The sequence below is a fragment of the Mesoplodon mirus genome (assembly GCF_964341445.2).
Source record: "Mesoplodon mirus genome assembly, chromosome: 3".
In the NCBI taxonomy this organism is placed as follows: Eukaryota; Metazoa; Chordata; class Mammalia; order Artiodactyla; family Ziphiidae; genus Mesoplodon; species Mesoplodon mirus.
In genome coordinates this window covers 198593164-198612139 of record NC_138978.1, presented here as the reverse complement: position 1 = coordinate 198612139, position 18976 = coordinate 198593164, and the positions used below count along the sequence as shown (strand labels likewise).

The 18976-nt window shown below is 45.0% G+C and overlaps 1 protein-coding gene across 3 annotated transcripts in view; it reads right to left on the bottom strand.

Moving 5' to 3' along the window:
- Nucleotides 1–18976, bottom strand: part of IPO9 (importin 9) — a 46623-nt gene that overhangs the window by 13494 nt on the left and 14153 nt on the right. For all 3 annotated transcript variants that reach the window (XM_082615056.1, XM_082615058.1, XM_082615057.1), the window contains 13 exons: nucleotides 15300–15361; nucleotides 14991–15077; nucleotides 14058–14259; nucleotides 12043–12131; nucleotides 11264–11350; nucleotides 10637–10756; nucleotides 10424–10524; nucleotides 10176–10234; nucleotides 9422–9573; nucleotides 8642–8740; nucleotides 7655–7761; nucleotides 7144–7283; nucleotides 4740–4899 (listed from right to left, as the gene is read on the bottom strand). In XM_082615056.1, the coding sequence (XP_082471182.1) occupies nucleotides 4740–4899; nucleotides 7144–7283; nucleotides 7655–7761; nucleotides 8642–8740; nucleotides 9422–9573; nucleotides 10176–10234; nucleotides 10424–10524; nucleotides 10637–10756; nucleotides 11264–11350; nucleotides 12043–12131; nucleotides 14058–14259; nucleotides 14991–15077; nucleotides 15300–15361 (1465 nt within the window). The remainder of the gene's footprint in view (nucleotides 1–4739; nucleotides 4900–7143; nucleotides 7284–7654; nucleotides 7762–8641; nucleotides 8741–9421; nucleotides 9574–10175; nucleotides 10235–10423; nucleotides 10525–10636; nucleotides 10757–11263; nucleotides 11351–12042; nucleotides 12132–14057; nucleotides 14260–14990; nucleotides 15078–15299; nucleotides 15362–18976) is intronic.

Genomic DNA, 18976 nt, shown 5'->3' with positions numbered 1-18976 from the left:
CGGTTTCCCTTTTCATTTCTGATTCTGTACTTGAGTCTTCTCTCTCTTCTTTTTAGTCTGGCTAAAGTCTGTCAATTTTGTTTATCTTTTCAAAAACCAGCTCTTAGTCTCACTAAATTTTTCTAATATTTTTCTGCTCTTTATTTTATTTATTGCTGCTCTCATCTTCCTACTGCTACCTTTGGGCTTAGTTTGTTCTCTAATTCCTGAGGTATAAAGTTAGGTTGTTTGAGATCTTTCTTTTTTCTCAATGTAGGTGTTTTTATCTATAAACTTCCTTCTTAAAACTCCTTTTGCTGCATCCCCTAAGTTCTGGTATTTGTATTTTCCATTTTCGTGTGTTTCAGAATATCTTTTATTATTTTAAAAAATCATTTATTTAGGGCCTCCCTGGTGGCGCAGTGGTTGAGAGTCCGCCTGCCGATGCAGGGGATACGGGTTCGTGCCCCGGTCTGGGAGGATCCCGTATGCCGCGGAGCGGCTGGGCCCGTGAGCCGTGGCCGCTGGGCCTGCGCATCCAGGGCCTGTGCTCCGCAACGGGAGAGGCCACAACAGTGAGAGGCCCGCATACCGCAAAAAGAAAAAAAAAAAAAAATCATTTATTATTTATTTATTTATTTATTTATTTATTTTTGGTTGTGTTGGGTCTTCACTGCTGTGCACGGCCTCTCTCTAGTTGCAGTGAGTGGGGGCTACTCTTCGTTGCAGTGTGTGGGCTTCTCATTGCAGTGGTTTCTCTTGTTGTGGAGCACAGGCTCTAGGCGCACAGGCTTCAGTAGCTGTGGCTCATGGGCCTACATGCTCTGCAGCTTGTGGGATCTTCCCAGACCAGGGCTCGAACCTGTGTCCCCTGCATTGGCAGGCAGATTCTTAACTGCTGCGCCACCAGGGAAGTCCCTCAGAATATCCTTAGATCACTCTTTTGAGTTCTTTGATCCACGGGTTATTTAGAAGTGTGTTGTTTAATTTCCATATATTTGTGATTTTTCCAGTTTTCCTACTGTAATTGATTTCTAGTTTCATCTCAACGTGATCAGAAAAGATACTTGGTATTATTTTAATCTTAAATTCACTAAAACCTGCTTCATGACTTATCCTGGAGAATGCTCCCTGCATGCTTGGGAAGGATGTATGTTCTGCTGCTGTTGGATGGAATGTTCTGTATGTCTGTTGGGTCCATTTGGTTGAAAGTATAGTTTAAGTCCAATGTTTCCCTATTGATTTTCTGTTTGGATGAGCATATCCATTGTTAAGGGTGGGATATAAATCTCCTGCTATGATTGTTCTGTTGTCTATTTCTCCTTTCAGATATTGATATCTGCTTAATATGTTTAGGTGCTCTGATGGCAGGTGCACATATATTTATAATTGTTGTATCTTCCTGATGAATTAACCCCCTTATCATATAATGACCTTTGTTTCTTGTTACAGCTTTTGAATTAAAGTCTACTTTGTCGGATAAAAGTATAGATACCCTCACTCTCTTTTGGTTTCTACTTACACGGAATATCTTTTTCCATCCCTTTACTTTGAGCCTATGTGTGTACTAAAACCCATAGTCTCTTTTAGGCAGCATATAGTTGGGTCTTCTTTTTCAATCCATTCAGCTACTTTGACTTTTAATTGGAGAATTTAATCCATTTAAAGTAATTTTTGATAAGTGAGCCCATTTTATTAACTGCCATTTTATTGTTTTCTGGCTCTCCTGTAGTCCCCTGTTCCCCCGACCTTTCTCTCTGGCTGTCTTCCTTTGTGAATGGTGATCTTCCATGGTGGAATGCTTTGACTCCTTTATCTTTATCTTGTGTGCGTCTATCATAGATGTTTGCTTTGTGGCTACCATAAGACATTTTATAGATATGATAGTCTATTTCACACTGACAACTTCGGCTGCATACAAAAATTCTACCCCTTTATTCTCTTCCTTTAATGTTTCTGATGTCATGATTTAACTCCTTTTATACTGTGTATTCATAATAATAATCACAAAGTATTTAGCTAGTTTTTATTTATTTATTTATTTATTTTTGCAGTACGCAGGTGTCTCACTGTTGTGGCCTCTCCCATTGAGGAGCACAGGCTCCGGACGCGCAGGCTCAGTGGCCATGGCTCATGGGCCCAGCCGCTCCGCGGCATGTGGGATCTTCCCGGACTGGGGCACGAACCCGTGTCCCCTGCATCGGCAGGCGGACTCTCAACCACTGAGCCACCAGGGAAGCCCTTTAGCTAGTTATTTTTAACACTTTCATGCTTTAACCTTTATACTAAAGTGGTTAACACACCACCATATTACAGTATCAGAGTATTCCGAATCGATTGTATACTCAGCTGTACCAGTGTGTTATATATTTTCACATTATTAATTAGCACCCTTTCATTTCAGCTTGAAGAACTCCTCTTAGCATTTCTTGTAAGCTAGGTCTAGTGGTGAAGAACCCCTTTACCTTTGTTGTCTGGCAAAGTCTTTATCTTGTCTTCAGTTCTGAAGGACAACTTTCCTAGCTAAAGCACTCTTGGTTGGCAGTTTTTTCTTTCAGCACCTAGAACATATCATCCCACTGTCTCCTGGCCTGCAAAGTTTCTGCTGAGAAATCTGTTTCTAGCCTTATGGGAGTTCCCTTGTATGAGAGAAAAGTTTTTTCCTCTTGCTGCTTTGAAAATTCCCTTTGTCTTTGATTTTAGATAGTTTTTACTACATTTTGTCTTGGAGATCACCCTGGATTGAAATTTTGGGGTGATATATTAGCTTTATAACTAGGAGGTAAAATCTCTCCTCAGATTTGGAAAGTTCTCAGACATTATTTCTTTAAAAAGCTTTTTGCCCCTTCTCCCTCTCTTCTCCTGGGACTCCAATAATTTGTAGACTGCTTCTCCTGAAGATATCCCATAGTTCACATTTTCTTCCTTCTTTTTCATTCTTTATTCTCTATCCTCCTCTGACTGGATAATTGTGAAGGTTCCGTCTTCTCCTTCACAGGCTTTTTCTTCTGCCTGATCCATTCTGCTACTGATGCTCTCTACTGCGTTTTCTATTTCATTCTCTGTATCCTTCAGCTCCAGAATTTGTTTGGTTCTTTTTTTTTTTTTTGCGGTATGTGAGCCTCTCACTGTTGTGGCCTCTCCCGTTGCGGAGCACAGGCTCCGGACGCGCAGGCTCAGCGGCCATGGCTCACGGGCCCAGCCGCTCCGCGGCATGTGGGATCTTCCCGGACCGGGGCATGAACCCGTGTCCCCTGCATTGGCAGGCGGACTCTCAACCACTGTGCCACCAGGGAAGCCCTGTTTGGTTCTTTTTTTTATAATTTCTCTCTTTGTTGAACTTCTCATTTTGTCTGTGAGTTGTTTTTCTGATTTCATGGAATTGTCTTTCTGTGTTTTCTTGTCGCTCACTGAGCTCCTTAAAAATGGCTGTTTTGAAACTCTTTATCAGATAAGTCACAGATCTCCACGTTTTTGGGGTTGGTTACTGGAACATTACAGTGTTTCTTTTGTGATGTCATGCTTCCTTGGTTTTTCATGTTCCTTTCTGTCTTGCACTGCTGTCTGCACATCTGAGGTAGCAGTCGCCTCCTCCAGGCTTTCCTGACTGACCTCTTCCGAGTGTCCAATCTTGGATTTTTTTTGCTCCAGTGGTGTGTGCTAGAACTTGTCCACTGGGCTTTGGACTTCGACAAAGGCTCTCTCATCTGTGGGTAACTGTCTCAGTCAGTGTTCTCCAGGAGGTCCTGGACCACGTCAAGATCCACAGCTGGGACCGAGGTCTGTGTCTCTATTATCTGACCTACAGGTGGGTGAGATTCCCCCTGGGTCCCTTGGTGTACCGTGCCGATGACAGAACCAAAGCCAAATGGGGCTGTAGCCGGGACTATGGTCGGAAGTCAGTGGCTGGGATGTGGGCCTGTCTTCTCAAAACAGCTCTCCTTGTCCTTAGATGGCACTGAGTTTGACAATCTCCTCACTTGGACAGATGCCACATTGTTGTTGTGGGAGGGATAAGAGCGAGGGACATCTTATTCAGACATCTTGCCGACACGCCCCCCCCCCCCCGCTCCCCCCACCCAGCAATGGTTTCTAAAGATACATAGTGATGCCAGCACCTCAATCTCTGCTTCAAAAGGTAAGGAGGTAGCGCAGGCAGGTGGAAGGCGAACTCTGCGTGTTTAGGGTTTCAAGCAATTCTTAGGATTCAACTGAGACTCTGTAAGTTTGGACTTGAAAATACTCTTGGAAGCATCCACACCCCCTGTGGTCTGAGAAGGAATATACATAAAGAACTGATAGAACCACTAGCTGTGACAAAGAGGTGACATTGGGAAAACAGAAGCAGTGTGTCCAGGCTACATTACCCCAGATGTGGTCTCCAATACAGAGGCAAGCAATCAACCAAATGACTCTAAGCCTGCTTCTAAGGCCCGCTGCTGTGCGACCCTAGGCAAGTGAGTTATCTCTCGGAGCCTCAGGTTCTGCTTCTCTGTAAGACAGAGAGTTGGTCTAGATGATTCCAGAGCTGGAGTGAACTGAAAAGGAACGAGGAGTAAAAGGGGACAGGATGTATCCGGGACTCACAGAAGCCATGTTTCTGGCATGGTTTCTTTCCCTGTCCTTCCAACATCCATTCTGCAGGAGATCTTCAGAAATTTCCAAGCAACATAATCCACTGGACAACTGCTGTTTGGGACTTCTACCCTGAGCAACTTTCTCTTAGAACAGTTTCCATTGTCCTAAGGTGGCGTACTCACCCCCAGATGGCTCTCACTGCAGAAATTCGAACCGATGGGGGTTGTGTCTCATGAAGACCACTAACTGTTGCCTGAAGAAACTGCTGGATCAATTCAGGGGACATAGCAACAGTGAACCGACTGGCAGCCCAAAGGGCCCGGCCCAAGAGGAAAGGAGACACTGGGAGGAAGAGAGAGCAGTTAGGGGCTGGATAATACAAGTTTCTGCTACTGCCCGCCCTCCTCCCCACCTCTATTCCTCAGTTAGTTGCAGTAACTGGATACCACCTAACATACATAACGTAATGGAGAGAAAAAGCATGATCTTGAGAGATAAAAGCAAATGTATGACCTATGGCACAGAATCATTTCCCTAGTTTCACTTTTCACTATTTTCAAAGTACATTTTGAATATTCCTAGACTCAAAGCCCCCCACCCTTGTTCCCACCACAGCTCTCACCACCCCTTACCACACTGCTAGTCAGTCCTCTAGATGTCTTCTCCACTGCCAGTTTTTTCCTACTCTTGGACCACTATTGGAATACTATAAATTATAGCTCTGTCATGCTTTTATTTAAAATGTCAGCAAATTCCATAGCCTACCAAATAATGCCCATCTAAATTCGCACAGCATTCGAGGCCCCCTCACATTAGTGACTCTAGCATTACCTCTCATTTCCCTTTGTGCCTTCCAAACTCAGGCACACACCCCTCCCTAGGAAGTCAACATCTTACTTTGCCATTTCTGTGCTTTGTTTATAAGCCAACACACTCACCTCTCCTTGCATTATCTAACCGATCTCTTGGGCTGAAGTAATCCTAACTATCTCTGCCACTTTAAGCCCACGTCTTTAGCTTTCTAACATGATACAAATATATTTTTTGATATTCTAGGCACTGGTGTAAGGATTACTACCCCCTGCCTATTATAAGATGCTTGAGGACAGAGACTATACTTATTCAGCTGTCATAGGGCTTAACTTAGTTACCTGTACAATAAACATTTAGTTGATGGGACCTATTCAACAGAAGCCAGCAAACGGTGCCAAATAACTACACACTAATTCATATAATGGAGAGTACCATCCAGGAACGCCTGGAAGTCCCAAAAGTTAAAACTATTTTCATAGCAACACCAAGACATTATTTGTCTTTTTTCATTCTCATTCCTTCTCGAGTATACAGTGGAATTTTCCAGAGGTTACTGATGTGTGACACCATGGTTCTGACAGCTAATGGAACGTATGCTTGTATTTCTTATATTTTGAAAGCTTCTCAGTTTTAATTTCTAATATGTTAAATACTGCTACATGTGACTCACAAAAAAATCTCCTTGGGATCACTGATAATTTTTTAAAGTGTAAAGGGGTCCTGAGACTAAAAAGTTTAAGAATGGCTTGTACAGAAAAGCTTTGCTAGGGCAAGTTCTACAAAAAATATGCTGGTGAGTTTGAGAAATTCCAACACTGTCATTTAACACGTAATTACACTATGTCCATTAGGTGCCAGGCACTGTGGGGCAAAAGGACATATTAGACATGGCTTGTACTCAAATATCTTACATTCTAGTAGGAGAAAGAAAACATATTTGTCAACCACAACATAATGCAGCACGTGGTAAATGCAGAATAAATAGGAACATGCTCAGTGGGTCCTGAGCTCTGGACGCTCAACCATTTTAATTCTGTGACTCAGGCCTGAGATGCCCTATAACAGCTGGCCTAAGGAGAGGTGGAGAACATTTTCCAATGGCTTAAGCTACCCAGAGGGCATCCTATGGAGAGGAAGCAGTGAGTGGACTGACACGGCATCGACGACGCAGGGGTGCCACGACTTAAGTACTCAGGGAGGAAGCAGAGACAGCACTGCGGGCTCTGAGGGTGAGAACAAGGCACGGAGATCGTCGCACAGAGACAACGCCGTCTCTCAGCCGCTGACCTGCGCTGCTGAGAAATCAGGCTCACGTAGTCGAGGCTACTTTTTAAGGCTAGTAGTGAACGTGGACATGAGAACGGAAACTTTAATCATGTAGACAGAAGAGCTTGAGAAAACTGACAAGAAGCACACAGAAGGGATGAACCACACACAGGCTGCCTGAGGGCATGGGGATTTTGCAATGACAGAGCTTGCACCAGAGGTCTCAAGGCAGAGCAGCCAAATCTGCACTCTATTCAGATGCCAGAAAACATCCGGGACTCGAGCGCTGATTGGGAGAACAGTGTGAGAGAACAGCATGAAGAACTATGACGAGGCAATCCTAGTCTCTCAGTTGGTGAAGCTTGAGTCAAGGTCTCTGGGCAGTTTAGAGGTTCAGACGAGCTCAAGCTCTAGGGTGGAAGAAGAATGTTCACCCCGAGGTTTACCTGCCTAAGTGAACAACAGAACTGAGCTGATGGTGGGCCTATGCACGGTGCTGAAACCTACCTGAGAGGTTGAGGTCTGCAAGCACAACGTTGGTCAGGAAGCCATGCATGTCGAAGGGGATCCTGCCATTCTTCACGCTGTCGGTGATGATGGACTTCACCGAGCCGAGGGCCAACATGCACGCCTCATGGATCTTCCACCTGCCAAAGGGACACCACAGCCTGGTCACACAGACCCACGGTCCAAGAGACAGACGCTTGAGGGAAGCCAATTCAGGAAAGGGCATTTCAGCGCAGCCTGACCCCAAAGTGCATTGAGCTGCTCTTCCGATCTAAACCTATAACTGAAAACAGTGTAATTTAATAATAACAGGTTTATCTAATTAAAAACAAAGCAAAAGTCCTTCCTTTCAAACCTTTTTAAAACGGGGTAAAATAAAAGCATCTTAGCCAACTGTTTTAAGGATGGGAAGAAGTGCTTTAAAACAGATAATGCAAAGCAAGGACGCGCCTGCCTCCGACCTGATGCCCAGAGCACGTCCCTCAGTGGGACGCCCGCTGCCCACTCTCACCAATGTCCGGTGCTGCCATTCTTGGTGTGCTCAGCTTCCTGTAAATGCCGAGTTGCTGCGGCGGCCAGGGCTGCTGCGCTCTCATTCTGGAAATCAGTGGCCACAGCCTGGTGGGAGGAGAGGCGCTAACAAATGTTTCTGTGCAAATTAAACTGCAAGCTTCATTGCACACTGAATGGTTCCAACTCCTTCACATACACACGGCTAAGCCCAATTAGGTACATTCAAAATACAGCCCCTAATTGTATTAAGGTCTCTATGTTAAAGTAGTATCCATATTTCCGCAGTGCCCAAGCACTGTGAAGCTCACAAAATGGACAGCTCCCTTTGGCTACATTCAGCAGAGCCTAAGGGGTCAATGAGAGATTCAGCTTTGAATGGCAGGGGACCAGATATTTATTCTCTGGGAGCCTGACTGTGGAAATACAAGGCTCATCTACTAGCTGAAACTTGGTGTGGTCTTTCCTAGGTGCCTTAGAAACACCGCAGGATAACAAGGAGTGCTCACCAACAAGGAAACAACAAGAACAAGCCTCGCCCCTGACAGGCGGCAGGTGGCAGCTTCCTCACAGACCCTCAGCCTAGAGACAGTCCTGTGCTCCAGTCAGAGCCAAAGGAACATGAGCAGCCATCTGGGTGTTCAACCTCTCAGCCATCTAAGTTTTTTTAATTTGCCAACCTCTAGTTGGTGGTACAGCTTCTTGCTGAAGAGTGAATTAAACTGAGAAGTCCCTGATTCAACCACCCTTACCCATTAGAACACTATCCTCTGCACAATTCTTACACCTGATATTTACACGTAAATAAGAACCGGGAGCAGTGACTTTGGAGCTCCGGAGTCTCAGACGTCACTCGAGATGCTCTTCTTATCCCCCAGAAGCCTAAGACAAAGTCACCCAACAACAGTGCTCAGCTTGGGTTAGAGATCTAGAAAGAAGAGGAATAGCTCAGGATCATTTGGCTGAAGTATCAAGGTGGCCCTCTTACCAGCAACAAGTCTTGGGCTGCGATCCTAACAGTATAGGAGAAAGTGTCATCATCTTCATCTTCCACAAACTGCTGGGGGTTGGCTGTCCACACTTTAATCTGAAAGGATGAGGAAGTCAGGTCTCTCTGAGGCTCCCATCTGCTCCGTATGTTCCCTCTTTTCATCCACACACTGGAATGGTTCAGCCTTTTGTTTTTATCTTGAACAGAATGCTATTCTTTTTGGTGCAGAGAAGTGAACCCTTTAACAAGCTGAGCAGCAAAGGCCGCTGCAGAAGGTGGCTGACTGCTGGCCCCTCCTACTGTAGTTGGCTGTTATCCCCAGATACGTCAATTTGCTGAGTCTATTAGGTCTGATGGGTATTTAATGGAAAATCATGTCCATTCTTGTGTTGTTCACACGAGACAGGCATTATCATATTTTTTAATGCTCTTTTCTGGTCTAATGATTCACCAACCAGGCTAATGATCTGAACTCTATTATATCTCACTACTTATAGAGAAAGGTAGGCTCTTCTGGATATCTGGGCCTTTGGTTGGCGGTCCTATAGATGTAAAAGTATTAGTACTCTGAAAGCCCAATTACCTAGTACAGGAGTTGATAAAACCCCAACACCCAGGGATTTGGCAACATAATGACATCAAAGCTTTCTAGAACTTCCCATGAAGTTACTCTTCAGGTGTCTCTTTTTCAAAATCAGTTGGTCACCTGACTTAGACCCCACATGCAGGCTGCACTCTCTGAATGCAAGCCGGTCACTGTCTCCCACAGGCTGTTACCTGCTCCTCGGTGATCTGCATGTATAGGATGAGATAGTAAATCAACTCAGGCAAGGCCTTCTTGACAGTGCTTTTGAATTTGCTGTTTTCTAGGAGAGCATGGACAAATTCAAAAATGCTAAAGACGAGATTTTCAAAGCCCAGGACTTCGCCTACAGGAAACACACAAGAGAAGCTTTTAATGACAAGAAAGCAAGAGGAAAGCACAGATGCTGGAAAGGAACTACGTCATCTCTGTAAGTTAATGAATAGTTAAAGCACTTGCTAATTATTATTCTCCAGGGAATGGAAGAAGGGGCTGAGGAGTCAAAGAAAGGGACTTGAGGCCATTAAGTACTCTTTGGTTTTTCAAGTAAAAGAATCAGGGAATTCCCTGGTGGTCCAGTGGTTAGGACTCAGTGCTTTCACTGCCGAGGGCATGGGTTCAATCCCTGGTCGGGGAACTAAGATCCCAAAAGCCGTGCAGCGAGGCACACCTCCCCCCCGCCCCCGCCAAAAAAAAAGGAATCAGAAACACTGAACATATTTTCTACTCAGAAATTCTACAATTCATGAGACTCACGCAAATGCCTATGAGGAACAGTTCAATGATTTTCCACTTCTCATTTCCCCACATCTAATACACTCAGAGGAAACTCGGTGAGAACACTCTCTTAAGAGCATGAAGCCTCTGAGTTCCCGCCTCTGTTCTGTCTTTTCCTGGCTCCCTTTCCCACTAAGGGGTACACCTGTCGAGATGAGACACGCCACGTACCATCAGAATCCACAGGATCTTCCACTTCCTCTGTGTAGTTTACTTCTGTCCTCACATAAGTACAATGAAGAGTAAAGAAACAGAATCTGGAGGCTGCTCTAGACACGCTCTACAAGGGCATATGCCGTACACACCCCAACACCAGGAGCAGGCGTTTTAAGAAAGTGGAACCACGTGAACGTTAAGACCCAAGGCTAGATTCCCAACTATGGGGGTGGCAGGCCCCTTCGACCTTCTGGAAAGGATATAAAGCTGCACTTTCAGTGAGGGTGTTCCAAACAATAGGCAGAATTTGCTGCATGGAGGACACCATGTGCTTTGGGAAGTTTTTCACCAGGGCTGTCACTGCCTGAGAAGTTAAAGAGAGAAAACCCCAAGAGTTACAAGTGATATGGGAGAAAAATCACTGATTGCAGACCACTCTTCAAACACCCAGCATCTCCATCACAGTAAATATTTACCTTCAGGACTTCCATCTTAAACCCGCTGTCAGACGTGGGGCCGTCTGGTATCTGGAGGGCCTGGACGAAGGCCTCTGTGAACTGCTGCACCACAGGGAAGATCAGGACTTTGGCCGCACCCTGGCGGCAGAAACCAAAGTCAGTACTGGACGTAGCCCGAATCAAGGGCTCAGTGCACGCACCGAACACCGAGACCCGCGCTGTCTCCAGACCCCTTCAGGCTCGGGCCTCAATCAGAAGGGTGTGGCCACAAGGTCACTGGAGGTGTCCCCAAGGCCTGCTGTGTCCTTATCCAACACTGGCAGCTCCTCACCAGGAGCTTCTTCGAAGCTATTACATAAGACCAGCTTCTCAATCCCAGGGACTGGTATTTTTCAGCTAGGCTGGCTCCACATGGGAGAGAGGTAAAAGAGCAGTGAAGTTCTGGGTGATGACTAGCGTGAAAAAGATGCAGGAGGAGGTGTTAGAAAAAATAAGGCTCAGACGAAAGGAAACTAAGCTACACGCAGATGAGGAATTTAACCAGAACATTCACTGCATCCACAACACGGCGAGTGTCCAACCTGGCATTGCTGTGCCGAAGACCTCTACGCAGGCCATCTGTTACCAACCTAAAGGCTCACTCACCTTCTCCAGCTCCTCCATGTTACAGATCATATGGGCACAAGTGGTAAAAATCTCCACGGCTCGGGAACGGGTTCGAATACCATACACCTGGAAACAAGTTACAGTGTAGCTATGAGACTGGTGGGTGTGCATTCGTGCGTGCGTGCGCGACTAAACTGTGATTACTCAATCCTGACATGGGACTGGATCCCCTAGAGAGACAGGAAATGTCAATCACTCATGTCCAGAAGACAGACTTCTTCCGTAATCCAGAGAATGGAAGGCAACACAATGTTAGAACTTATTAGAACCAGCCTTACATACAGGCCTCTGTGGGTTAATTTGACAAAAATCTGAAGCTGGGTACGGCCTAAAATCCCAACACGGTCAACGTATTTCTTTCAAAACACAGCCCTTGGCTGGGGCCGGAGAAGAGTAGGGAGGTTAACCAAACACATACAGAGTAAAGTAAGGGCTTATCAGGCACAGTGCAGGGATAGAATTGTTCCCAAGTACTCGGCTGAGGCGAGCAAGCTCGGGTGGACTGCCCCGTGCGAGGCCAAGGCAGCACCAAGGCAGCAGGGCTGAGATGTGAGGGGAGACTGCAGCTACTTCACTCTCTCATCACAGGCTTGTCCTCGCAGTTGTAAGTGAACGCCTAAGCATCATCCCAACTCAGCCTTTGTCAGTTCTTGTCTTCAGGTTTGGGGATCAGCAGCCAGCACACGGGCCCCTGAGTGGGGCGGCTGGCCAGAGCCCGAGCAGCTCTGCCTGCTGGATGGCGCGGCTGAGACCCATACCTCGGCCATGGTGAAGATCTTGTACATCTCTGGGAGGATGACAGGAGCAACCAGCGGCATCTGGGTGTCCGTGACTTCCCGAGTGAATTCTACGAGAAGAAAGCCCTGCTTTAAAAAGACATTCCGTGTGAAAACTGTTGAACTGCTTCTAGGCAGCACACAGGGAGAGACGCTGGTTGGGAGACGTACCTGGGCGTACGGAAGCAGTGCCAATTATTGGTCAGAAGGGAAAGAGACCACAGAGATAAAGGAGAATACACGAGATTAAGAAAGAAAACCTGTAACGGAACTGTGTAAAAATCCCTGTGAGGCTGCCTTAGGAAAATTCGGAATTAATCTAGTCTGTGCCCACTGTCACCATCCAGGTGCACCTGGAGGCGTCTCACCTTTGTCCCACTTTCAATACCCTGCCCAAGAAGCTGTTCTGACGCACACAGTAAAGTCTGTGCAGGCTTACCTGGCTTGAGCTCCACCCTGCAGATGGGCACAGGGTCTACTGACCTAGAGGTCAGGCCACTGCTCAGAGGAAGAGAAGGGGGTTTATACCGCATGAAGGCGGCAAAGAGCACCCTGGCTGCGGAATGAGACTTGAGGAAGGTGAGGCAAATGTGGGCCCTGGCTTTCCCTTCACTTCCAAAACCTCACGAGGCACCGAGACAGCAAGCAGGGCTCTGGACGGTGTCACTGAGCGTGGACTACAGTCCTCGAGCCTCAGTGTCCTCTCGTCTATCTGCTGCTTTACTCTCATGATCACTCTGGATAGTCTCAATTTATCAACACTTTACAAGCTTAAGTCCAAAGTAAGTTTTCTGAAGTCACTCATTAGGTCAGAAAAAGCACAGGATGCCAGCGACATCAGTCTCCAAAGTTCTTTGAAAGCGAAGAGAAAGCTGAGGCTCATGGATCACTCATTTCAACCCCTGGCGGCTGTGTTTGCATTTCCTTCACACCATTAGCCTTGGCTGTCATTTATAAACAGCGAAGTTTAATGGGAAGCCTTATTAAATTGGAGAGACTGGGACAGCACCTTCAACAGCCCTGACGAGAGTCAGACCCGCTCTCCTGCCGGGCTCCTGCCCCCACACCAGTGCCCTGCTCCCCGCACGCACACCTGAGCTGTAGCTGCCGGAGTGCGGCCCAGCCTCAAGTGAAGGCGTGTCAAGCAGCTATTTGGGAGTGCAGGCTGGCAGCAACCCACTTGCAGAAGAACACACACTTCCCCTAGCCCTTTCCCTGTGGCCGACAGAAAAGTCATCTCACTGAACAACGATTTCCTTAGTCAAGCACAACAAGGGCTCTTGAGCAAGCCAACTGTATATACAAATGTACAACTATTCTTTTCTCCAGGTTTTTAAAAAAGAAGCTGAACTTTGTGTTGGAAGACTGGAAGGGAATAGGCTTCCTTTCCTTAGTAGAAAATAGGTCTGTTAATTGATATTTTGGCATCATGAGCTTGTAAAGAATCCTAGAAGGCTCATTCCACGGAGAGGGGTAGGAGGAGTCACCTGAATAATATGCCGTACAAGAGAAACAAGGGCGATAAGCAGGGCAGGGAACATCTGAGCAAGGAGCGTTTGACCTCTTCAGTAGGTCAGCTCTATGCCCTGAGCACCTGTCACATGTAATCAATAAAAATACACTGGGTGGTGCAAAAAGGCAGCTGGGGCATGGGAAGAGGGGGTTTGAAACAAAAGGAGAGGGGTGATTTGCTTTTGGACATAGAACTGGTATTATCTACTATCAATATTAGATGGACTAGTAAAATTGGGCCCAAATGCCAAGTTTAGTAAACTGACTGACACTCAGAAAAGGTTGAAACAGCATTCCTAACGACGTAAGAATACCTTTCAGGTAAGAAGGAGGTAAGACAGGGGTGAGACTTTCGCAAACTCATATAAACAGAAAGCAATGTGGTTTCTAACAGATCAGTACGATGGAGGTGACAGCTGGGAGGAGCAGCAGGGAGGGTGATGCGTGGGACGCAGGGGGCAAAACCAGGGGATGGTCTCCAATACCTGTAAGCACTCGCATGGCGCCATGGACTGCGTTTAAGTCTCCGCTCACCAGCATCCCCATGAGCAGGTTGAAGAGCTGGGGCCAGGCTTCGGGCCAGTCCCAATGAGCAATGGCTGACACCGCATAGGCCACGCTGGAGCGCACCTTGCTTATCGACTCTCTTAAGCCATTGGGCAATAGCTCCCGGATGACGATTTTTGCCTGGAGAGGAGAAAAGCCCACCTGCCATTAGACCAGGTTATAAGTGAGTGGCAGAGTCCTATCCAGTTCATGTGCTGGAAAAGCAATGTGTACAAGACACCACATATCTATGGAAAACTCCAATACGCCAACTGGACAAGTAATTCATCCAGAGAGTCTAACTATGGTCTCTAAACTTACGCTGTCCATTACGGTAGCCACCAGCTACATGCGGCCATTTCAATGTAAATTAATTAAAATTAAATGAAGTTAAAAATTCAGCTCATCAGTTGCCCTAGCCACATTCTAAGTGCTCAGCACCCATACGTGACTAGCGGCTGTACTGGACAGCACGGACACAGAACGTTTGCATAACGGCAGGAAGCTCCAATGGACAGGGCTGCTCTAGACCTTATACCTCAAAATTTCCTGGGGGCCCAGCATGGTTGCACAGCACTGGACTAACTAGAAATATTATTTCATGTAACCCTCAAACAACTCTTTAAAGTTGGAATTTTAGATATTTAGGAAATTGAAGCTTAGAAGTTAAAATATTTTTTGAGTATTTCATAGCCAGTAAAAGGCACACTGGCATCTGCACCCAGGTCCGCCTGGCACTCGAGCTCTCTCATCTGTAGCATGGCTCCCGCAATGCCAGCTACCAGTCACCCCATGGCCTTCTGATAGCTCCTTGTGGTCAGAGAACAACCCTCACATCTCCACAGGCAGACAAGTCGAGTACCTCTCCTCACCCTTTCTGTGGTCTCAGGAGGCCTGAACCTCTCCGACTGGGCACACCAGTGAGTCTCCACGTACTGCTTCAAGATGACTGATGCCAGCTGTGAAAAGAGTAAGCCAAGTAGCACAGCAAGAAAAAGACTCTCTTCCCACATACAAACCATACACACTGCCCGATATATTCATCTGAAGTCTATCTAAATCTGGTATAAAATTCTAAGTTATTTATAAAGTGGCCTTATTCTTTCACTTTCCCATAAGAAAGTTTCACCACCAAGTACAGGGAAATTACTTATAAACTGGGCCAATCAGTCTCGACTTACCTGACGGATTGCCAACGCCCCCTGGGGATCTACGGTCAGCTCTGCCAGGTGAACACCAAATTCTGGAAGGGAAAAGTCTACTGTGAGTCCAAGGGCTCCCAGGAAAGCCATAACGGTTTACTGAGCTCTAACCCTGATGCCACAGGAAAGACTTCAGAGGAGCCTGATTCAGTGGCTGCAAGAGCGCTGATGGCTGCTCAGACCGGCTCCTCCAAGCAGGAGGCACGGGGCAGGGCTGCTCGCGAGGCATGGTCCAGCACCTCTCACTTCCTCCAATTGCTGCACAGCCGTCTTGCCTCCCGTAGTATCTAACCGAACACCGCTGCTATCTAACCCCAAAGGAAAATTAAAAGGTGAGACTTCAGGAGTTGTCCAGATATACACCACCAGAGAAGAGATGATGAAGTCTAAGAAAATCTGGCTTCACAGGCTTAGTCCTAAAAATGCAACTGTTATAAGAGAGCAGTTTCTAACAAGCAACAAATGCATACTGGGAGGCTACAAACAACTTCGACTCCCAAATTAAAATTTAGATCCTTCAATGCAATCCCTATCAAAATCCCAATGACATCTTTTTGCAGAAACAGAAAAACTCATCCTGAAGTTCATATGGAATCTCAAGGGACCCCAAATAGCCAAAATAATCTTGAAAAAGAAGACCAGAACTGGAGGACTCACACAAATCTACAGCAATCAATACAGTGCAGTACTGACATAAAGACGGTCATACAGATCAATGGAATAGATCACTCAATGCAGAAAGAACAGTCTTTTCAACAAATGGTGCTGGGACAACTGGATATCCATGTGCGAAAGGAGAAAGTTGGACCCTTACCTCACACCATAACAAAAATTAACTCAAAATGGGCCAAGGACCTAATAAGGCCTAAAACAATGAAACTCTTAGAAGAAAACATAGGACAAAAGCTTCGTGACATCATGACATTAGATATGGCAATCATTTCTTGGATGTGACGCCAAAGGCATGGGTAACAAAAGAAAAACTAGACAAATTAGACTTCATCAAAATTAAAAAATGTTGTGTATCACAGGACACTATCACAGAGTAAAAGCAGCTACCCACAGAAGGGGAAAACTTGCAAATAGGTATGTAATAAGTCATTAACATCCAGTTATATAAAGAAATTCTACCACTCAACAACAACAAAATGACCCAATTAAATGATGGGCATAAGACTTGAACAGACATTTCTCCAAAGATACATGAAGGCCAATAAGCACATGAAACGATGCTCAACATCACTAATCATTAGGGAAATGAAAAGCAAGACTGAGGTACCACCTCACATACGTTAGGATGGCTACCACCCAAACAACAGAAAACTGCCATTGGAGAGGATGTGGAGAAACTGGAACCCTTGTGCACTGTCAGTGAGAATGCAAGAGGGTGCAGCCGCTGGAGAGCAGTACAGTGGTGGCTCCTGAAAATGTTTTAAATAGAATTACCATATGATCCGGCAAATTCCACTTACGGGTATACACCCGAAAGATGGGCAAGCAGTGTCCTGAAGAGAGATTTATCTGTACGCCATGTTCACGGCAGCATATGTCATAATAGCTAAAATGTGGAAGCAACCCAAGTGACCATCGACAGGTGAATGGATAAGCAAAATGTGGTCTATATGTACAATGGAATACTACTCAGCCTTTAAAAGGAAGGAAATTCTGCAATAGGCTAAAACAACTGCTATGATGGATGAACCCTGAGGACAGTACACGAAATGGAACAAGCCAGTCACAAAAAGACAAGTACGTACGTACCCACTTACATGAGGTACTTACAGTAGTGAAAATCATAAAGACAGAGAGTAGAATGGTGACTGCTAGAGGCTGGGGGACAGGGAACTGGAAAGTTACTATTTAACGAGTATAGAGTTTCAGTTTTACAAGAAGAAATGGGGATAGTTGGCAGCGAGGGCTGTACAACAATGTGAATGTATTTAATACCACTGAACTATGCACTTCAAGAAGGTTAAGATGATAAATTTTATATGAAGTGTATTTTACCACAAGAAAAAAAGTTTGAATTTAGATCTAATTTATACTTGCAAAGAAGTAAATTATCAAATATATATTTGTGAAAAGAGGAAGCAGAACGTAAGACCGAGAGCACACCCTAATTTTCACATCTTGCCTTCCAGGGCTGCGTGATCCAATATGGCAGCCATCAGCTACAAGTGGCTACTGAGGACCTGAAATGCGGCCTCCAAGAACTGATATGTGCTGGAAATGTAAGACTTGCACCAGACTGCAAACGCAGTATGAAACCAAATTCTGTGGAATATTTTAGTAAAGTTTATATCAATTACGTATTGAAATAATACACTGCATACATTTGGTTAAATGATTACAGTATTAAAAATGAATTTTACCTGTTTCTTTTTTACCCTTTAGCTACTAGATGATTAAAACGTTCATGTGACTCACATTCTTCCTACTGGACAGCACTTTTTTGAGAACAGACAGCAGCTTTCAGAACTGCTTGGTCATGGCAGGTGCACAGGTTACAACAGGCTCACCATCCCACTTGAGAGCTGTGATCAGTGGGGTTAAAGCCTGGGCCCTGAGCTGCCGTGGCAATCCCTATCCAAATTCCAATGGCGTTTTCCACAGAAACAAAACAAACAATTCTAAAATCAGCACGAGGGAAGGGATGTGGGAACAGATGTATATGTATGACTGATTCACTTTGTTATAAAGAAGAAACTAATAAAAATAAATAAATAAATAAATAACGTCTCCCATCAGGGCAACAGACTACTAATTTTGAAGTGGGACGATGAGGTCAGGCTGCTTCAGTTAGAAAGCTGGTTTTGCCCCTCACTAACCATGTCACAAATCCTCTACGTCATTTTTCTCATTTGTATATCATCTGTAGTAGTATCTACCGCAGAATTGGTATGAGATTATGTGAGCTAATATATATACTAACAAGAGTGTTTGATACATAGCAAGCAATCGATAAATGCTTTTTATGGTTGTGTACAGCCAAACTGTTCCTGTAAATATTGTGACTATTTACAATTTTACCATTACATTAAAAATTCCCACTTCTAAAAAAAAATTTAAAAAATAAAAAATAAAATCAGCATGGAACCACAAATGACCCAAACAGGCAAAGCAATCCTGAGAAAGAATAAAGTTAGAGGCACCATGCTCCCTGATTTTAAATTGTATTACAAAACTGTAGTAATCAAAACAGTGTAGTATTGGCATAGAAACAGACATACAGATCAATGGAAGAGAATAGAGAGCGTAAAAATAAACCCACACATACATAGTCAATTAATTTATGACAAAGGAGCCAAAAATATACAATGGGGAAAGGAGAGACTCTTCAACAAATGGTGCTGGGAAAACTGAACAGCCACATGTAAAAGAATGAAACTGGACCACTATCTCACACCATACACAAAAATCAATTCAAAATAGATTAAAGATTTGAATGTAAAAGACCTGAAATCATAAAACTCCTTGAAGGAACCATAGGCAGTAAGTTCCTTGACATTGGTTTTGGTGATTTTTTTTTCATTTGACACCAAGATTAAAGGCAACAAAAACAAAAACAAGTGGGACCACATCAAACTAAAAAGCTCTGCACAACAAAGGAAACCTACCGAATGGGAGAACGTATCTGCAAATCATGTATCTGTTAA